Source organism: Halictus rubicundus, chromosome 2 (assembly GCF_050948215.1).
Source record: "Halictus rubicundus isolate RS-2024b chromosome 2, iyHalRubi1_principal, whole genome shotgun sequence".
Lineage (NCBI taxonomy): Eukaryota > Metazoa > Arthropoda > Insecta > Hymenoptera > Halictidae > Halictus > Halictus rubicundus.
This window is the reverse complement of record NC_135150.1, coordinates 4,308,171-4,328,682: the sequence shown is the minus strand read 5'-3', so window position 1 is coordinate 4,328,682 and position 20,512 is coordinate 4,308,171. Positions and strand designations below refer to the sequence as shown.

General features: G+C 40.2%; 1 protein-coding gene across 1 annotated transcript in view; it reads left to right on the top strand.

Annotated features, from left to right (window-relative positions):
* Positions 1 to 19,796: 19,796 nt before the first annotated feature.
* Positions 19,797 to 20,512, top strand: part of LOC143364097 (uncharacterized) — a 53,704-nt gene continuing 52,988 nt past the window's right edge. The window contains exon 1 of the mRNA XM_076804603.1: positions 19,797 to 19,980. Within this exon, the coding sequence (XP_076660718.1) occupies positions 19,939 to 19,980 (42 nt within the window). The 5' untranslated portion in view covers positions 19,797 to 19,938. The remainder of the gene's footprint in view (positions 19,981 to 20,512) is intronic.

Below are 20,512 nucleotides of genomic sequence, written 5' to 3'. Positions count from 1 at the left end.
AGAAACCTTTTCAAACTATCGCTTCAATATAGCAATGAGCAGTTTATAAATGGCTAATTGTCATTCCCAAAGGTTCAATACATGTCTGTACAGAGCCCAAATTTCGAATTTCCACCTCATCGGGGAGTAATTAACAATATTCGGCAGCATGTCGCCGGTCGCGAGGCGTACGAAACAAGCCTGACGTTACGAGCCGCGTAGCGGCAAGTGCAAGGGTCAGAAACCTTTTCAAACTATCGCTTCAATATAGCAATGAGCAGTTTATAAATGGCTAATTGTCATTCCCGAAGGTTCAATACATGTCTGTACAGAGCCCAAATTTCGAATTCCTACCTCATCGGGGAGTAATTAACAATATTCGGCAGCATGCCGCCGGTCGCGAGGCGTACGAAACAAGCCTGACGTTACGAGCCGCGTAGCGGCAAGTGCAAGGGTCAGAAACCTTTTCAAACTATCGCTTCAATATAGCAATGAGCAGTTTATAAATGGCTAATTGTCATTCCCAAAGGTTCAATACATGTCTGTACAGAGCCCAAATTTCGAATTTCCACCTCATCGGGGAGTAATTAACAATATTCGGCAGCATGCCGCCGGTCGCGAGGCGTACGAAACAAGCCTGACGTTACGAGCCGCGTAGCGGCAAGTGCAAGGGTCAGAAACCTTTTCAAACTATCGCTTCAATATAGCAATGAGCAGTTTATAAATGGCTAATTGTCATTCCCGAAGGTTCAATACATGTCTGTACAGAGCCCAAATTTCGAATTCCTACCTCATCGGGGAGTAATTAACAATATTCGGCAGCATGCCGCCGGTCGCGAGGCGTACGAAACAAGCCTGACGTTACGAGCCGCGTAGCGGCAAGTGCAAGGGTCAGAAACCTTTTCAAACTATCGCTTCAATATAGCAATGAGCAGTTTATAAATGGCTAATTGTCATTCCCAAAGGTTCAATACATGTCTGTACAGAGCCCAAATTTCGAATTTCCACCTCATCGGGGAGTAATTAACAATATTCGGCAGCATGCCGCCGGTCGCGAGGCGTACGAAACAAGCCTGACGTTACGAGCCGCGTAGCGGCAAGTGCAAGGGTCAGAAACCTTTTCAAACTATCGCTTCAATATAGCAATGAGCAGTTTATAAATGGCTAATTGTCATTCCCAAAGGTTCAATACATGTCTGTACAGAGCCCAAATTTCGAATTTCCACCTCATCGGGGAGTAATTAACAATATTCAGCAGCATGCCGCCGGTCGCGAGGCGTACGAAACAAGCCTGACGTTACGAGCCGCGTAGCGGCAAGTGCAAGGGTCAGAAACCTTTTCAAACTATCGCTTCAATATAGCAATGAGCAGTTTATAAATGGCTAATTGTCATACCCAAAGGTTCAATACATGTCTGTACAGAGCCCAAATTTCGAATTTCCACCTCATCGGGGAGTAATTAACAATATTCGGCAGCATGCCGCCGGTCGCGAGGCGTACGAAACAAGCCTGACGTTACGAGCCGCGTAGCGGCAAGTGCAAGGGTCAGAAACCTTTTCAAACTATCGCTTCAATATAGCAATGAGCAGTTTATAAATGGCTAATTGTCATTCCCAAAGGTTCAATACATGTCTGTACAGAGCCCAAATTTCGAATTTCCACCTCATCGGGGAGTAATTAACAATATTCGGCAGCATGCCGCCGGTCGCGAGGCGTACGAAACAAGCCTGACGTTACGAGCCGCGTAGCGGCAAGTGCAAGGGTCAGAAACCTTTTCAAACTATCGCTTCAATATAGCAATGAGCAGTTTATAAATGGCTAATTGTCATTCCCAAAGGTTCAATACATGTCTGTACAGAGCCCAAATTTCGAATTTCCACCTCATCGGGGAGTAATTAACAATATTCGGCAGCATGCCGCCGGTCGCGAGGCGTACGAAACAAGCCTGACGTTACGAGCCGCGTAGCGGCAAGTGCAAGGGTCAGAAACCTTTTCAAACTATCGCTTCAATATAGCAATGAGCAGTTTATAAATGGCTAATTGTCATTCCCAAAGGTTCAATACATGTCTGTACAGAGCCCAAATTTCGAATTTCCACCTCATCGGGGAGTAATTAACAATATTCGGCAGCATGCCGCCGGTCGCGAGGCGTACGAAACAAGCCTGACGTTACGAGCCGCGTAGCGGCAAGTGCAAGGGTCAGAAACCTTTTCAAACTATCGCTTCAATATAGCAATGAGCAGTTTATAAATGGCTAATTGTCATTCCCAAAGGTTCAATACATGTCTGTACAGAGCCCAAATTTCGAATTTCCACCTCATCGGGGAGTAATTAACAATATTCGGCAGCATGCCGCCGGTCGCGAGGCGTACGAAACAAGCCTGACGTTACGAGCCGCGTAGCGGCAAGTGCAAGGGTCAGAAACCTTTTCAAACTATCGCTTCAATATAGCAATGAGCAGTTTATAAATGGCTAATTGTCATTCCCGAAGGTTCAATACATGTCTGTACAGAGCCCAAATTTCGAATTTCCACCTCATCGGGGAGTAATTAACAATATTCGGCAGCATGCCGCCGGTCGCGAGGCGTACGAAACAAGCCTGACGTTACGAGCCGCGTAGCGGCAAGTGCAAGGGTCAGAAACCTTTTCAAACTATCGCTTCAATATAGCAATGAGCAGTTTATAAATGGCTAATTGTCATTCCCAAAGGTTCAATACATGTCTGTACAGAGCCCAAATTTCGAATTTCCACCTCATCGGGGAGTAATTAACAATATTCGGCAGCATGCCGCCGGTCGCGAGGCGTACGAAACAAGCCTGACGTTACGAGCCGCGTAGCGGCAAGTGCAAGGGTCAGAAACCTTTTCAAACTATCGCTTCAATATAGCAATGAGCAGTTTATAAATGGCTAATTGTCATTCCCAAAGGTTCAATACATGTCTGTACAGAGCCCAAATTTCGAATTTCCACCTCATCGGGGAGTAATTAACAATATTCGGCAGCATGCCGCCGGTCGCGAGGCGTACGAAACAAGCCTGACGTTACGAGCCGCGTAGCGGCAAGTGCAAGGGTCAGAAACCTTTTCAAACTATCGCTTCAATATAGCAATGAGCAGTTTATAAATGGCTAATTGTCATTCCCAAAGGTTCAATACATGTCTGTACAGAGCCCAAATTTCGAATTTCCACCTCATCGGGGAGTAATTAACAATATTCGGCAGCATGCCGCCGGTCGCGAGGCGTACGAAACAAGCCTGACGTTACGAGCCGCGTAGCGGCAAGTGCAAGGGTCAGAAACCTTTTCAAACTATCGCTTCAATATAGCAATGAGCAGTTTATAAATGGCTAATTGTCATTCCCAAAGGTTCAATACATGTCTGTACAGAGCCCAAATTTCGAATTTCCACCTCATCGGGGAGTAATTAACAATATTCGGCAGCATGCCGCCGGTCGCGAGGCGTACGAAACAAGCCTGACGTTACGAGCCGCGTAGCGGCAAGTGCAAGGGTCAGAAACCTTTTCAAACTATCGCTTCAATATAGCAATGAGCAGTTTATAAATGGCTAATTGTCATTCCCAAAGGTTCAATACATGTCTGTACAGAGCCCAAATTTCGAATTTCCACCTCATCGGGGAGTAATTAACAATATTCGGCAGCATGCCGCCGGTCGCGAGGCGTACGAAACAAGCCTGACGTTACGAGCCGCGTAGCGGCAAGTGCAAGGGTCAGAAACCTTTTCAAACTATCGCTTCAATATAGCAATGAGCAGTTTATAAATGGCTAATTGTCATTCCCAAAGGTTCAATACATGTCTGTACAGAGCCCAAATTTCGAATTTCCACCTCATCGGGGAGTAATTAACAATATTCGGCAGCATGCCGCCGGTCGCGAGGCGTACGAAACAAGCCTGACGTTACGAGCCGCGTAGCGGCAAGTGCAAGGGTCAGAAACCTTTTCAAACTATCGCTTCAATATAGCAATGAGCAGTTTATAAATGGCTAATTGTCATTCCCAAAGGTTCAATACATGTCTGTACAGAGCCCAAATTTCGAATTTCCACCTCATCGGGGAGTAATTAACAATATTCGGCAGCATGCCGCCGGTCGCGAGGCGTACGAAACAAGCCTGACGTTACGAGCCGCGTAGCGGCAAGTGCAAGGGTCAGAAACCTTTTCAAACTATCGCTTCAATATAGCAATGAGCAGTTTATAAATGGCTAATTGTCATTCCCGAAGGTTCAATACATGTCTGTACAGAGCCCAAATTTCGAATTTCCACCTCATCGGGGAGTAATTAACAATATTCGGCAGCATGCCGCCGGTCGCGAGGCGTACGAAACAAGCCTGACGTTACGAGCCGCGTAGCGGCAAGTGCAAGGGTCAGAAACCTTTTCAAACTATCGCTTCAATATAGCAATGAGCAGTTTATAAATGGCTAATTGTCATTCCCAAAGGTTCAATACATGTCTGTACAGAGCCCAAATTTCGAATTTCCACCTCATCGGGGAGTAATTAACAATATTCGGCAGCATGCCGCCGGTCGCGAGGCGTACGAAACAAGCCTGACGTTACGAGCCGCGTAGCGGCAAGTGCAAGGGTCAGAAACCTTTTCAAACTATCGCTTCAATATAGCAATGAGCAGTTTATAAATGGCTAATTGTCATTCCCAAAGGTTCAATACATGTCTGTACAGAGCCCAAATTTCGAATTTCCACCTCATCGGGGAGTAATTAACAATATTCGGCAGCATGCCGCCGGTCGCGAGGCGTACGAAACAAGCCTGACGTTACGAGCCGCGTAGCGGCAAGTGCAAGGGTCAGAAACCTTTTCAAACTATCGCTTCAATATAGCAATGAGCAGTTTATAAATGGCTAATTGTCATTCCCAAAGGTTCAATACATGTCTGTACAGAGCCCAAATTTCGAATTTCCACCTCATCGGGGAGTAATTAACAATATTCGGCAGCATGCCGCCGGTCGCGAGGCGTACGAAACAAGCCTGACGTTACGAGCCGCGTAGCGGCAAGTGCAAGGGTCAGAAACCTTTTCAAACTATCGCTTCAATATAGCAATGAGCAGTTTATAAATGGCTAATTGTCATTCCCGAAGTTTCAATACATGTCTGTACAGAGCCCAAATTTCGAATTTCCACCTCATCGGGGAGTAATTAACAATATTCGGCAGCATGCCGCCGGTCGCGAGGCGTACGAAACAAGCCTGACGTTACGAGCCGCGTAGCGGCAAGTGCAAGGGTCAGAAACCTTTTCAAACTATCGCTTCAATATAGCAATGAGCAGTTTATAAATGGCTAATTGTCATTCCCAAAGGTTCAATACATGTCTGTACAGAGCCCAAATTTCGAATTTCCACCTCATCGGGGAGTAATTAACAATATTCGGCAGCATGCCGCCGGTCGCGAGGCGTACGAAACAAGCCTGACGTTACGAGCCGCGTAGCGGCAAGTGCAAGGGTCAGAAACCTTTTCAAACTATCGCTTCAATATAGCAATGAGCAGTTTATAAATGGCTAATTGTCATTCCCAAAGGTTCAATACATGTCTGTACAGAGCCCAAATTTCGAATTTCCACCTCATCGGGGAGTAATTAACAATATTCGGCAGCATGCCGCCGGTCGCGAGGCGTACGAAACAAGCCTGACGTTACGAGCCGCGTAGCGGCAAGTGCAAGGGTCAGAAACCTTTTCAAACTATCGCTTCAATATAGCAATGAGCAGTTTATAAATGGCTAATTGTCATTCCCGAAGGTTCAATACATGTCTGTACAGAGCCCAAATTTCGAATTTCCACCTCATCGGGGAGTAATTAACAATATTCGGCAGCATGCCGCCGGTCGCGAGGCGTACGAAACAAGCCTGACGTTACGAGCCGCGTAGCGGCAAGTGCAAGGGTCAGAAACCTTTTCAAACTATCGCTTCAATATAGCAATGAGCAGTTTATAAATGGCTAATTGTCATTCCCAAAGGTTCAATACATGTCTGTACAGAGCCCAAATTTCGAATTTCCACCTCATCGGGGAGTAATTAACAATATTCGGCAGCATGCCGCCGGTCGCGAGGCGTACGAAACAAGCCTGACGTTACGAGCCGCGTAGCGGCAAGTGCAAGGGTCAGAAACCTTTTCAAACTATCGCTTCAATATAGCAATGAGCAGTTTATAAATGGCTAATTGTCATTCCCAAAGGTTCAATACATGTCTGTACAGAGCCCAAATTTCGAATTTCCACCTCATCGGGGAGTAATTAACAATATTCGGCAGCATGCCGCCGGTCGCGAGGCGTACGAAACAAGCCTGACGTTACGAGCCGCGTAGCGGCAAGTGCAAGGGTCAGAAACCTTTTCAAACTATCGCTTCAATATAGCAATGAGCAGTTTATAAATGGCTAATTGTCATTCCCAAAGGTTCAATACATGTCTGTACAGAGCCCAAATTTCGAATTTCCACCTCATCGGGGAGTAATTAACAATATTCGGCAGCATGCCGCCGGTCGCGAGGCGTACGAAACAAGCCTGACGTTACGAGCCGCGTAGCGGCAAGTGCAAGGGTCAGAAACCTTTTCAAACTATCGCTTCAATATAGCAATGAGCAGTTTATAAATGGCTAATTGTCATTCCCAAAGGTTCAATACATGTCTGTACAGAGCCCAAATTTCGAATTTCCACCTCATCGGGGAGTAATTAACAATATTCGGCAGCATGCCGCCGGTCGCGAGGCGTACGAAACAAGCCTGACGTTACGAGCCGCGTAGCGGCAAGTGCAAGGGTCAGAAACCTTTTCAAACTATCGCTTCAATATAGCAATGAGCAGTTTATAAATGGCTAATTGTCATTCCCAAAGGTTCAATACATGTCTGTACAGAGCCCAAATTTCGAATTTCCACCTCATCGGGGAGTAATTAACAATATTCGGCAGCATGCCGCCGGTCGCGAGGCGTACGAAACAAGCCTGACGTTACGAGCCGCGTAGCGGCAAGTGCAAGGGTCAGAAACCTTTTCAAACTATCGCTTCAATATAGCAATGAGCAGTTTATAAATGGCTAATTGTCATTCCCAAAGGTTCAATACATGTCTGTACAGAGCCCAAATTTCGAATTTCCACCTCATCGGGGAGTAATTAACAATATTCGGCAGCATGCCGCCGGTCGCGAGGCGTACGAAACAAGCCTGACGTTACGAGCCGCGTAGCGGCAAGTGCAAGGGTCAGAAACCTTTTCAAACTATCGCTTCAATATAGCAATGAGCAGTTTATAAATGGCTAATTGTCATTCCCAAAGGTTCAATACATGTCTGTACAGAGCCCAAATTTCGAATTTCCACCTCATCGGGGAGTAATTAACAATATTCGGCAGCATGCCGCCGGTCGCGAGGCGTACGAAACAAGCCTGACGTTACGAGCCGCGTAGCGGCAAGTGCAAGGGTCAGAAACCTTTTCAAACTATCGCTTCAATATAGCAATGAGCAGTTTATAAATGGCTAATTGTCATTCCCAAAGGTTCAATACATGTCTGTACAGAGCCCAAATTTCGAATTTCCACCTCATCGGGGAGTAATTAACAATATTCGGCAGCATGCCGCCGGTCGCGAGGCGTACGAAACAAGCCTGACGTTACGAGCCGCGTAGCGGCAAGTGCAAGGGTCAGAAACCTTTTCAAACTATCGCTTCAATATAGCAATGAGCAGTTTATAAATGGCTAATTGTCATTCCCAAAGGTTCAATACATGTCTGTACAGAGCCCAAATTTCGAATTTCCACCTCATCGGGGAGTAATTAACAATATTCGGCAGCATGCCGCCGGTCGCGAGGCGTACGAAACAAGCCTGACGTTACGAGCCGCGTAGCGGCAAGTGCAAGGGTCAGAAACCTTTTCAAACTATCGCTTCAATATAGCAATGAGCAGTTTATAAATGGCTAATTGTCATTCCCGAAGGTTCAATACATGTCTGTACAGAGCCCAAATTTCGAATTCCTACCTCATCGGGGAGTAATTAACAATATTCGGCAGCATGCCGCCGGTCGCGAGGCGTACGAAACAAGCCTGACGTTACGAGCCGCGTAGCGGCAAGTGCAAGGGTCAGAAACCTTTTCAAACTATCGCTTCAATATAGCAATGAGCAGTTTATAAATGGCTAATTGTCATTCCCAAAGGTTCAATACATGTCTGTACAGAGCCCAAATTTCGAATTTCTACCTCATCGGGGAGTAATTAACAATATTCGGCAGCATACATATCGTACATACGTAAACCTGTACTATCGATCTGCATTATCGACCGTATTCTATCGCAACGTACAGTGTTTGTCGCGGAGAGACCGTGGCGCTAGTAACCGGAACCGCAAAATTGTGCCTTTTTTTCTAGTCATTTTACGTCTTAAATAAGTAAGTAATCAATTAAAAATGCATACCACCGTGTTTGTACATGTCTTCGCTATGTCTGTATAGAGCCCTTTTTTCGATACGAACACTAAATCTCGCGAAATTAGGAGAATCTCTCAGCGGCAGCCATCTTGTGACGTCATACTTGCTTCAGAATTCGAATTTTCTGCCGAATATTGTTAATTACTCCCCGATGAGGTAGAAATTCGAAATTTGGGCTCTATACAGACATAAATTGGACTTTTAGCAAACACAAGTGACCACTTTTAAACTGCTCATTGCAATATTGAAGCGATAGTTTGAAAAGGTTTTGACCCATGCATAAGCATATGGATTTCAAACCCTGCCGGCCCCCTTAAGTACAGACGTGGTATGGGAGTAGACCAATCACCATATGGGGTTTCGTTTCCCACACGTAGACACCTGGTTTTCTTACGCCCTCTACGACGACGAACGATTAATGTTGGAACTAGATCCACATAAATAATCAAATCTGGTCAAATATAAATGATTGACGAGTTATGAATGTGATGTTATAGCGGTCAAAAACAACGAGGCGAAAAAAAGAACCGACGCCGCGAAAAATCACCGAAAGCCAATGACACATCCTTAGGGTATCGAACCTAAGTCCGGGAAGAGGAAGGCCCCTCGTCTCCCCCCGCTTCTCCGCGAGTGAATATACAGGGTGTCCCACATAAATGGGAACACCTAAATATCTTTTGTATTTACAGTCCTATCAGAAAACTTCAGAGGACAAAGTGACACTATTGCAGGGAGCAATATAATGGTGAAGAAAAAATTTTTTTATGTCGTGTTTTTTAATGAAATTTCAAGGTCATCGATGTTTTTTTAAATGGAATAGTATATTTTTTTACGATAGCATGATAGACAATAAAAACCTGAATTTAGTGGATACCACCTTTTTGACCTTGAAATTACCTTGAGCAAGAATAATCATGTTGAAGCGGATGAAATGTGGAAGTTTAAAACTTACGTGTTTCAGCAAAGATTGCGCGTTGTTTACGTCAGGTTGACCTTTACATATCATAATAAATGTTCGAAATGTTGACCATCCTCATTAATACAATGTTGCAATCTTTTAATAAATGATCTGTAGGCATTGTCGATTTCCTGAGACGTAATTGAAGCACATGCTGCAGTAATCCCGAAAGGCCCGCAAATCCTGGCGTAAAAATGCAGCATACTTTATACCAGTAAGAGTTCCTTGTATAAAGTACGGGCCTATTATTTTACTGCATAAAATTTCGCACAATATGTTAACGATCCACGGTCTTTGCTTTTCTACTTCTCTTAACCATCGTGGATTCTCTGCTGACCAGAAGTGCATATTGTGCAAATTTACTTGCCCATGATTGGTAAAAGATGCCTCATCCGTAAAAAGAACTTTGTGAAAGAAAGTATTGTTCACTTCTAATTGATATTGTGCCCACTGGCAGAACCGGACACGATTAATATAGTCGGTGGCAGACAATTCCTGATGTAAACTCAAGTGATATGGGTGAAACTTTTCTATTTGCAGTATTCGTGAAATACTACTTCTGCTAATACCGGACTCTTGTTCGAGTTGTCGCAAACTTACATGTGGGTCATTAAATACTGCAGCTAGGATATTAATTCTATTTTCTTCGTGAGTTACAATTCTTTGTTTATTACCATTTTTAGAACTTACACTACCCGTATTTTTAAATTGTTTTACCACAACGGAAATGCGTCTAACGAAGGACAAATACGATTCACAAATCTTTCACGGTACAAACTTACTGCTTGCCTCAAAGATTGCTGGCTTTCGCCATAAGTGAAAACCATATCGATTGGTTCCTGTACAGTATAACGCATTGTTATCACTTTCACGTTTCGAACTCGAATAATGCAGAAGGAACAACGTACTTATTCTAACCGATTAACCTTCTGTTAACGATCTCAATGATACATACCCTAACATAAACATACGCTATTTGCTATGAAAACTATTTCGAACATTTATTATGATATGTAAAGGCCAACCCGACATAAACAACGCGCAATCTTTGCTGAAACACGTAAGTTTTAAACTTCCACATTTCATCCGCTTCAACATGATTATTCTTGCTCAAGGTAATTTCAAGGTCAAAACGGTGGTATTCACTAAATTCAGTTTTTTATTGTCTATCATGTTATCGTAAAAAAAAATATACTATTCCATTTAAAAAAACATCGGTGACCTTGAAATTTCATTAAAAAACACGACATAAAAAATTTTTTTCTTCGCCATTATATTGCCCCCTGCAATAGTGTCACTTTGTCCTCTGAAGTTTTCTGATAGGAATGTAAATACGAAAGATATTTAGGTGTTCCCATTTATGTGGGACACCCTGTATAATATCACGCAACTCTCATCACATGCGGAGAGAGTACCGAACGCGCGATCTGGCAATCGAATCACATCAACATTTATACATATTCTTACGGGTTGACAAATAAAGAATCTAGTCCATATACCGTCTCCAATTATTTCCACATATTTTTTAATTTGATGTCATTATGTTATATATCTACAATTATCTTTATCAATACAATATTAATAAATATAGATTCCACATTTTCAAATTATAGAAGTACAATTTTTATAAATCTTGAACGTAAATGTATCTGAACACAACTTTATTTTCACCCGTTTAACAAATTCGGATTTGCGTAGTGGTTCGATGACGAATGGACAACAACTGAACGTTCGCTCGCGCGCGCTTTACATACTGTTCCCCTACTTTTATCAACTAAACTGAGATTCGTGGAAAAGGCTAAAGCTGTCGCTTTGTACTGTTTATTTTAAACCGTCGTCCCAGGTATACAAATTCTGGGCTCATCCTTGCATGCCACATGCGCAATGACTTTCACCAGACGGCTAATCGCTTTAATTTACAATCATATTTCCTTTTACCCGAACCTCGCGACCCTTTGTAGCCTGGCGGCCCCGGATCCACCTTTCGGTTTTTCCGTGCTCGCTAGAAACCCTTCAGGTGAGAAAGTTCTCCAAATTGAGGTGTTTTTGCGGCCTAAGATAGACACATTGTGACTATCTTTACACGCTATTGGCTTGAGATGCAACAAACGCTATCGCGTAGTCGCCAAAGTCAACGAGATTCGGGTGTTTACTCTTTGTGGTATACACAATTTTCGCATCAAAATGACTAGCAGTAGCCATCCTCCACTAATCTCTTACAATATTTCCCATCTCATTCCGTGTCAATTTCGCATACATGAATTCTGCAGTTAGAAACAAAAATACGCATTTCCATCTGTAACAGTAAATAACTTTACGCATACATTTATTTTATACATTTTATTTATACATTTCTCCACACGTATAATTATTCTTCGCATTTCTACAGTTTTTTAACACTATTAACACCATTTTGAATATATTTTGTAACTGAATTTGAAAAAGAAATTAAATTGAAATTTATGTTATGATGCCGTCCCACAGGGGGGGGGGGTGGCAAACTCATCTGCCGTGTCACGGGACAATTGTCGTAATCCGGGAAATGACAATGATTACTTCGCGATTTCGCGTGTTAATACTTCGGAAATAACGTATTCTGAACCGTAGTACGAGATACGGAGTCGGCAGGGTAGAATAACAGCGCGTGGCGTAAGATATTCACAACTGGACTGGTTTATTGAGCTGGCGTGGGCTTTATATACAGTTTTGGGGGTCCGAAAGGGCACGTTATCTTCGATGATGAGCCTTGCGATCCAAAGGGCATCTTAGTGATTGTTCTATGCGTCAGAAGATGACGCGTACGGTGAGCCAAGGAGCAGTTTACTCTATGCGTTGGATAGTTGATAAGATTGGCTTCACAGCCGGATCGGCCCCATTCTGATGTACCGTCGCCTCCTTACGTTGCTTCTACTACGAACGCGGTACACACAAGAGTATTTACCTGTCCTCTGTCCGCGTGAGCTGCCTGTTCGGCTGTTTGACGCGTTTCTCCGAATTCACGTTACCAAAGTTCCGAGCGCCTGAGCCGCAATCGATTCCTGGTTCGACGAGGCACACGCTTTGCTACAACTTTTAAACTAAAAAAGATATCAATGCGAAATTTGGACAACAAATTTTTTTGAAAAATCGGATTTAATGACGTATACTGAAATATGTTCTATATTCTTTAAATAATTTTTTTTTGTTGATTTTTAAAATAAAGCCGGATGAGATGGTCAAAAGTGCTTCAAACCAAATTTATTTTTAGTTGCATCATGCTCAACGAAAAATTACGAAAAAATTTATGAATATTCTACCTAATATCATACTCGACTGAGATTTTTTCAGAATTTTTGGTTGCAAAATCGATTTTTAAATAAATCAGAAAGCATAAAATTGCCGTTTTTATATCAAAGTTTTCAGTAGACCACGTTTATGTTATTATGTTAGTTGTGTCTCATCGTGATTATTAATGTGTATTTTTTACATATTTCCCAGATTATGCAAACATGTTTAAGAAAATTGGATATGTCCAATCTTTTGAGGAAAGTGCACATTTCGAATTGAAGTTTCGAACATACCAGTTTTATCAAATATCAGTAGATAGAAATTATTGAAACAATTGTTCTTAATTTTTCTCAGAATTATATATAAATTGCATCGTGTTTAAAAAAAATCAAAATCAATTGTTTCGATGCCTTCTTACCGTTTTGTACGTGTATTATGTACTATTGAACATTTTTATATTCGGGAAAACAGTGTACAAACTTACAACTGCAATATAAAATATTTTATTTGTGTTACATTTCAGTATATGAGTATGACTTTCAACAGTTTTGGTTGGTGCAGGCGGTAACGTCCACGGCTAAGAATATTTTGATCCTGGATTGAATCCCGCATCGAATGTAAGTTTAAACTTTTAGATTTTTCAATATACCTTCATAAAATTGTGACGAATGAATTGAGGGGCTTTTTCTGGTGAAAATGAGTCCAAACTCGAGTGTAATCGAACAATTTCTATTCATGCTTTATGTTGATGGAGAATCGAGTATTATTAGCAATTTAAGCTTTTATATTTTTAATGCGAATAATATTTTTAATACCAATAAGTTGTAGAGCTTATCCCTTATCTTCAATAAGATTGTAATTTTTATCGTAACATTACGTATCAGTGAAACTTGTTCGACTACACCCGAATTTGACCTCATTTTCATGAGGAAAATCCCCTCCATTCGTTGTCACAATTTTATGGAGGTATATTGAAAAAGCTAAAAGTTTAAACTTCCATTCACTTCGATTCTCTATCTGCTTACATTCTATGCCGTTTGTCAGTCGCTGGGTCTTTGAAGCTCGGCGCTCGGCAAAAGTCATTCGAAAATTTATTCGAAGCCTTCGAATAAAAGATACAGATAAAAGATGAAAAAATTATTCGAAGTTCGAATAAATCCGCTTCGAATAAAAAAATTCTCTTTATTGGTCGGATAAATTCTCGTTGAATAAAATTATTTATTCGATACTCGAAGAATAAAGATACTTTTTTTATTCGAACCTTCGAATTATGAAGAAAGATAAAGTATCTTTTATTCGAATCGTGATTTAAATAATTTATTATCTAAATACGGTGAATTCTCATTACGAGTCAGTGCCAACCTTACAATTTGGAGTCAGTGGAAGTACCCGCACCACCGCGGTGAGGGGCCGAAGCTCGAGAGCCGTCGCCGCCACAACATTGTCAGGTATATTGGTGTGAGACCAGAAGACCACTACTAATCCAATTACAAAACTTCTTTATTTTTCATTATTTTTTTATGAATCTTTCACTAACATATTCGTGGCATTTTTCTGATTAAAATGGAACCAAATATGATATATGTAATTCCGATGATATTTACGTGTGTAATGAACGATGGAAGTTCCCATAGCAATTACATTAACGGAAAATTGGTGTAAATGTGATCCGAATTATGTCACGTTTGGTATCATTTTAATCAGAATAATGCCACAAATATATTGGTGAATGTCTCCTAAAAAATAATTAATAATAAAGAAGTTAAAGTTTTGATTTAAAGGTCTGCGATCACGCGGGCTTTGATCTGTGCCGGCGGTCGCGACGCTCCGCGTCTCTTTCTTTCCCATACGTTGTCCTTATCTGCGTTCGAAACTTTCATCGCTCAGTACACAAGTAAATATCATCGGAATTATATTAGATTTGGTTTCATTTTAATCAGAAAAATGCCACGAATATGTTGGTAAAAGTTTCATAAAAAAATAACGAAAAATAAAGAAGTGTTGGGATCCAGGTGAGAAACGTAGAGACCGATTTGTACACTTACAAATATATTTCGGACGTTTCAGATATACAGCTCTGGATACAACGTATACTTCGCGGAAACAAAATAACAGACTGTCAATATAAAATATATTTTAAGTGATATTTGATTTTTCAAAATTGAAATTAAACGAGCTTTACAATTGACTAATTTTGAAAGTGGTGTAAGTCCATTTGCAGCCCGTAAATATACATTACTTTAGCTAAATTCGCCTAAAACAAATTTATATAATCAAATTACATATTGATAAATCAGTAGAAACATTGCCAGACTCGATATAATTAACCTAAATTTTTTAATTGACAGATATGCTAACTTTAATTTTCTCGAAACAAGAGAAAATGGACTTACACCACTTTCAAAATAAACGGTCCATATATTATGTTACTCTCTAAGAAGTGCATAACCAAAACCCCTTTCGCCGCGAAACTTCCGCACTTCATAATCTTTTAAATTCATGCTGGTGGCTGCGCGGTCGAGAAACTTGAAGCCTTGTAAAGTAATAATTGTATGATCTTACGCACGTCAAACAGTGATTTATCCGGACAGTCGTGCTTCGTGCATCGTTCCTGTACTATAAATATACATGCACAGTAGAAAATCGTTGCCAAAAATTGTTTACTAAACGTCTTGACTACTTGAACATTTTGACATACATACAAAATTTATCAAATAGTGTACGCTTGGAGAGGGTAGGTAATTCCCTAAAGAGGTAGTAAATGTTTAACAAAACTCATTTTAATCTTCATTTCATTTGGAATTGGGTAGACACTATCTTTAAGTGGTAGAATTCTTTCTTCAACTGCATGATCCGTACCCTTGATTTTGGTTGATCGATTTGTTCTAATATCGTCCATGCCTTATGCGTGCTTGAACAGTCTTCTATGTGCACCTGCTCATCTGCGTCAACGTTTAGACCTATTGCTTTATTTTGAATTGCTATGTATGCTGGCCTTTGTGCCTCCTTGGAATCTGCTGGCCCTATCTTTCTTAGAACGTTATCTAAAAGACCTTGACCTCTCAGGTACCGCTTCATCTCGATTTTCCAAGAACGATACTTATTATTATTTAATTTTGTTACAAGATTTTCGTTCTGATTTCCTTTCCATTTTTTAAATACAAAACTTTAGCGTTACCGGTTGCTTATCACTTCACGATGCCACATGGTTACTTCTAGGTTATATTCCTAATGTCTAATTATATTCGACGCATCTGGTTGCGTTCTGGGCCGACAACCATTGTTGTGGACGTTGCAAATAACAAACCGTAATGGTAAACAAGAGTTACAATTGATAGAAGTGAATATATTAATAATACTTTTATTTTTATTATTTGAGATGCGAGCAAAATTTTTTAGGTACATTTTCAAATTTTATTAATTGGCAATTGTAAGAAAAGTTTTGTCGTAGTTATACATCATTTCCTAAATTGTTATTAAAAATATTTATACTGGATGTTTCACCTAACTTGGCCACCTGAAATATATCGCTTATTTTGTATGATAGAAAAAATGTCAGGGGGAGAAAATATTCTGTTCGAAGGCGCCAATACGGTGTTGGACCGAATTTTTTTCTCAAGATCATTTTTTCGAGATTTCAAAATCATCGTATTTTTTGAAATGGGACTGCATATTTTCACTACAACAGCCTTATAGCTTACAAAAAAACGAAACGTGCAATATGTTGACCTTCACGTGACCTTTAGCGAGGAAATTATGAAATGTTTGTCAGTAACTTCAGTACGCGTTCGGGGACGGTAAATGAAGGAATTTCAATTTCATTGAAACAGTCTTAAGTTAAATCTTTATTTTAGAAAGGTTTTCCACAGACCAATAATGCATATAGTACTTATTTATTTGCCCGTTATTCGTAAATGAGGCCTCATCAGTAAATAACACATAATCAAAAAAAAATGTTGGTTATGGTACTGTACTTGATTCAATGGCCAGTTACAGAAGACACGTTGTTTTTCAAAACCGTTATCATCAAGTGCTTTATGTAACGAAACGCGGTATGGACGTAATTGGTTGCGATTCAAAATTCGCCACACTCTTGTACAAGACAAGGCAGACTCGGACGCAATCTGTGAGCAACTAACATGAGGATTTGCTTGGACAGCAGCCAAAACTGTGATTTCAGCTTCGTCGTTTGTTTTAGTTTTAGTACGATTTCTTTTAGATGGAACGACACTGCCTGATTCAGTAAATAATTTTACTATACGGTGAAAATTTCGTCTGGAAGGAACGCGACAATCAGGATGTCTTTCTCCATAAACACGTTGTGCATGCGTTGAGTCCCTTCCTGCATCTCCGTAGATTAAAATTATTTCAACTTTTTCTGCTGTAGTGTACATGATGGATAAGCTTAAGCTTACCAATAATTATTGCACTGATACCTATACCGTAGCTTGTGCTGATACTGATTGTAAAGCGATAATCTTCTGCTAAGATTATCGCATGTCTGTTTACTAGCACCAGGGACAATTACACGGTACACCGTTTCAATGAAATTGAAATTCCTTCATTTACGGAAATCTCAAGAAAATGACCTTGAGAAAAAAATTTGGCTCATCACAGTATTGGCGCCTTCGAACAGAATATTTTCTCCCCCTGACATTTTTTCTATCATACAAAATAAGCGATATATTTAAGGTGGTCAAGTTAGGTGAAATACCCGGTATATTTTATTAATTATTTATATTTAGTTTAAGTGTAATTACGTGTACAGGGTGTTCATTATAAGCATTTTGGGGTCCGGGACTATTCTCGACGAGAATATTCGCAGGCTAGCCTGACGCCTCGTGGCGTGGCAGTACGAAAACAGAATGAACATGCTGTATTTATTTAAAAAGCTTTATCAACCAGAACTTTTCAGAGTTCCCCGTGGTAATAGATGGGGAATACCTTATTAAGGAATTTAAACGTTATAACAAACAAAATAACAATTTATTACTACGCTAACGAAAAAGAAAGAATATCATCTGACAATCTGTGCGGTGAAACAATTCGTCATTATTTATTTAAAAAGCTGTTAACTAGAACATTTCAGAGTTCTTCGTGGTCGCCGTTTTTTAAATTTCTCGGGTGTAGCATCTTTACATTCGTCGAAGAGGTCGGAGTCTACAAATTACTTTACAGTAAACAGATGTTGTCCGACTGTGCCGACTTCCAGCTCAATAGTAATTACTGTCATAAACCGCTCCATACAGACCAGCGCCGGGGGACGGTACCTAAACAAACCGAGTCTATCGTAGGTATGCCTATCCCCATCTCTGCCGCGGCTGTTGGCCCAATTTTTGAGGCCGAAGGCCGTCACGCTACACAGTATGTGTGACCGCTGTAGCCAATATTTCGAATTCAGCCGAAAATGCGTGTGAAACGAGGCCTGCCTCTTCCACTCTGAACCAATCGGCCGCGCATTGGTATCTAGATACGTCACCGCAATCCTGGCGGGGAACCTTCTTCTAAGCTTCGCATCAATACAATGTCACCACTTCGAACCCATACGAAATGGCGTCTTGTCACCCCCTACAATCGTGTAGTAGTGGGCGGTAACAGTTTAATATCTTAGCCCACTCCTATAACCAACAGCTTACGTCGAATATCATGGAGTTAATCACACGGGAAATTCTTAGTAAAAATAGTATCAATTGTTATGTTTTTCGAAACTTCTGTCGTATTTTAAATAAGCAGGTAATTTTTCTTGTAAATCAAAAACACATGTTGCTATTGAGTCATTAGGAAACAAGAATGGACAGATTGCCTGAAAGATGGCAACAAGTCCTTACAAATAATGGAAATTATATCATTGAATAATATTAAACACGTATTGTTATAAATTGATTCAATTGTTATAAATTGATTCAAATGTTTTCTTTAAAATACGGCAGAACTTTCCCTCCAATCTAATATATCTTTATAACAGTTTCAAGTACCCAACATTTGCAATTTTTGATGTTCCGCGAATTAAAAACGGAATTTCAAACAGGAAGAATCGTAGAATACGACCATATTTAAAAAAATTTTTTTACACTTTAACCGGTGGTAAAATTTGCAGAACAAAGATGTTTCTAATATATTTTCATTAAGAAATTACATTTGCGTATAACATGATAAATTATTTAAGAAGAATTTTATATGTATAATTTACGTATGATAAAATACATATAAGGATGTGCGATGCTGTTTCACTAAGTGCCAGGAACGTTTCCTATTTCCATGGTGTTGTAAAGGAGAGATACGGATAATTTACCTACGGAGCTGTGGAGCCCCTAAAAACATTTTCTTTTGTGCCACGCACAGCAGGGAACTGTCAACGCGCTCTCGAAAGGCCATCTGGAAAAGCCCGAGAGGCCAGAGAAGAAATTCGGTTCCAAAGCCTGACACGGTTGCCGGCTCCTAAACGCTAGAACCAAAACCAGGGTTGTAATGTTGAGCCGGCCGGACTGACCTGCGAGGTATGCATTGACCTTTATGTGGATGTAACATGACGGTGCGCCTTCGCACTCTGCACTATGCTCTCGAACAGCAATGAATGCAATCTTTGTAGAAAGGTGCCTGGTCGCTCCGTTTGCCAGATTTATCACCACTCGATTACTTTCTATGGGATCACATTAAAAACTGCGTAAAGAAGCTTGTGCTAAGATAAATGTTGAAATGTTGAGCAAAGTTACAGAATGAAGTAAGAGGTAATCATTTTGAACACATACGAAACTAAAGTACAAATAAAACGATCACACCTTTTCTGCATTTCCTTGCAAGTTTGACTTTGAATGACCTTGAGTCATAGGTCATTGAACTCATCTTAAAACGCACTATTTGACGGTGGATAAAAAAACATATCATTCTATTTAAAAAAAGAAAGTTGACCTTCTCCTCACCTTGGAGTGTCCACCGGGAAAAATAAAAGTACCACCTCATGATGTCCTCCTCGGTACTGAACAACTTTCATCTGAAACATTTTTGCGTATAATCATTATTTTTGGAGATATTCGTCTGTAACGCTATATAATTTCCACCCTGTACATTAAATTTTAATACATATACACACATACACATGTTATACATTCTTTTTTCAAAATCAAATCATGACAAATTTTTTGCGAAATTATGCGAGGTGACCAAGGTACACCATTTTAGCAAAACTTTTACTTTACTGACTCTAAAATCATTGCGCATGCGTGAAGAAACTCGTCCTATACCATCACACACGCAACCACAGTTGTCACCACGCAACAAAAGTCCTAATCATAACCTAATTTATGAATGAATGAAGAAATATGCAGTAATGTTAAATCAATAGTCAAAGTACGTAAAAACAAGTACAATTAAGACTTTATCATTTAATTGCTATTCGAAAGCAGAAAATGGATTTAAGTTTAAGCTGGAAAATAGTCATAAACGAATTTCTTTTTTAAAAAGCAGGAAAACGGTTCAAATATAATTCCTGGTGTTTCCAATTTTTTTTTATGTAAATGCACTTTTGCGTTTTACAGTGGAGCATTTAATGGTAAGCTTGTATAATAAGTACGTAACATTGGATTGTTCAAGTTTTCTCTAACTTTAAACTTGTTAAAACAAACATTTTTCAGTAGAAGCAAGAATTAAAATACAATTACGGAGGTCTTTTTCATATAATTATTATCAGATACAAAATACAAATCTACTAGAGTTATAAATCATAATTTATTAGTGTTGAAATATTAATATTTAATAATACCTAAGTAAATTCATATGGTACATAATGCGATAAAAGTTAATGATTACTGCTTCTAGGAGTAAACCTACAACCCTGTATCGGTGCAAAAATTTTTCAAGGAGAAAAAGTTTCAAAGGAATC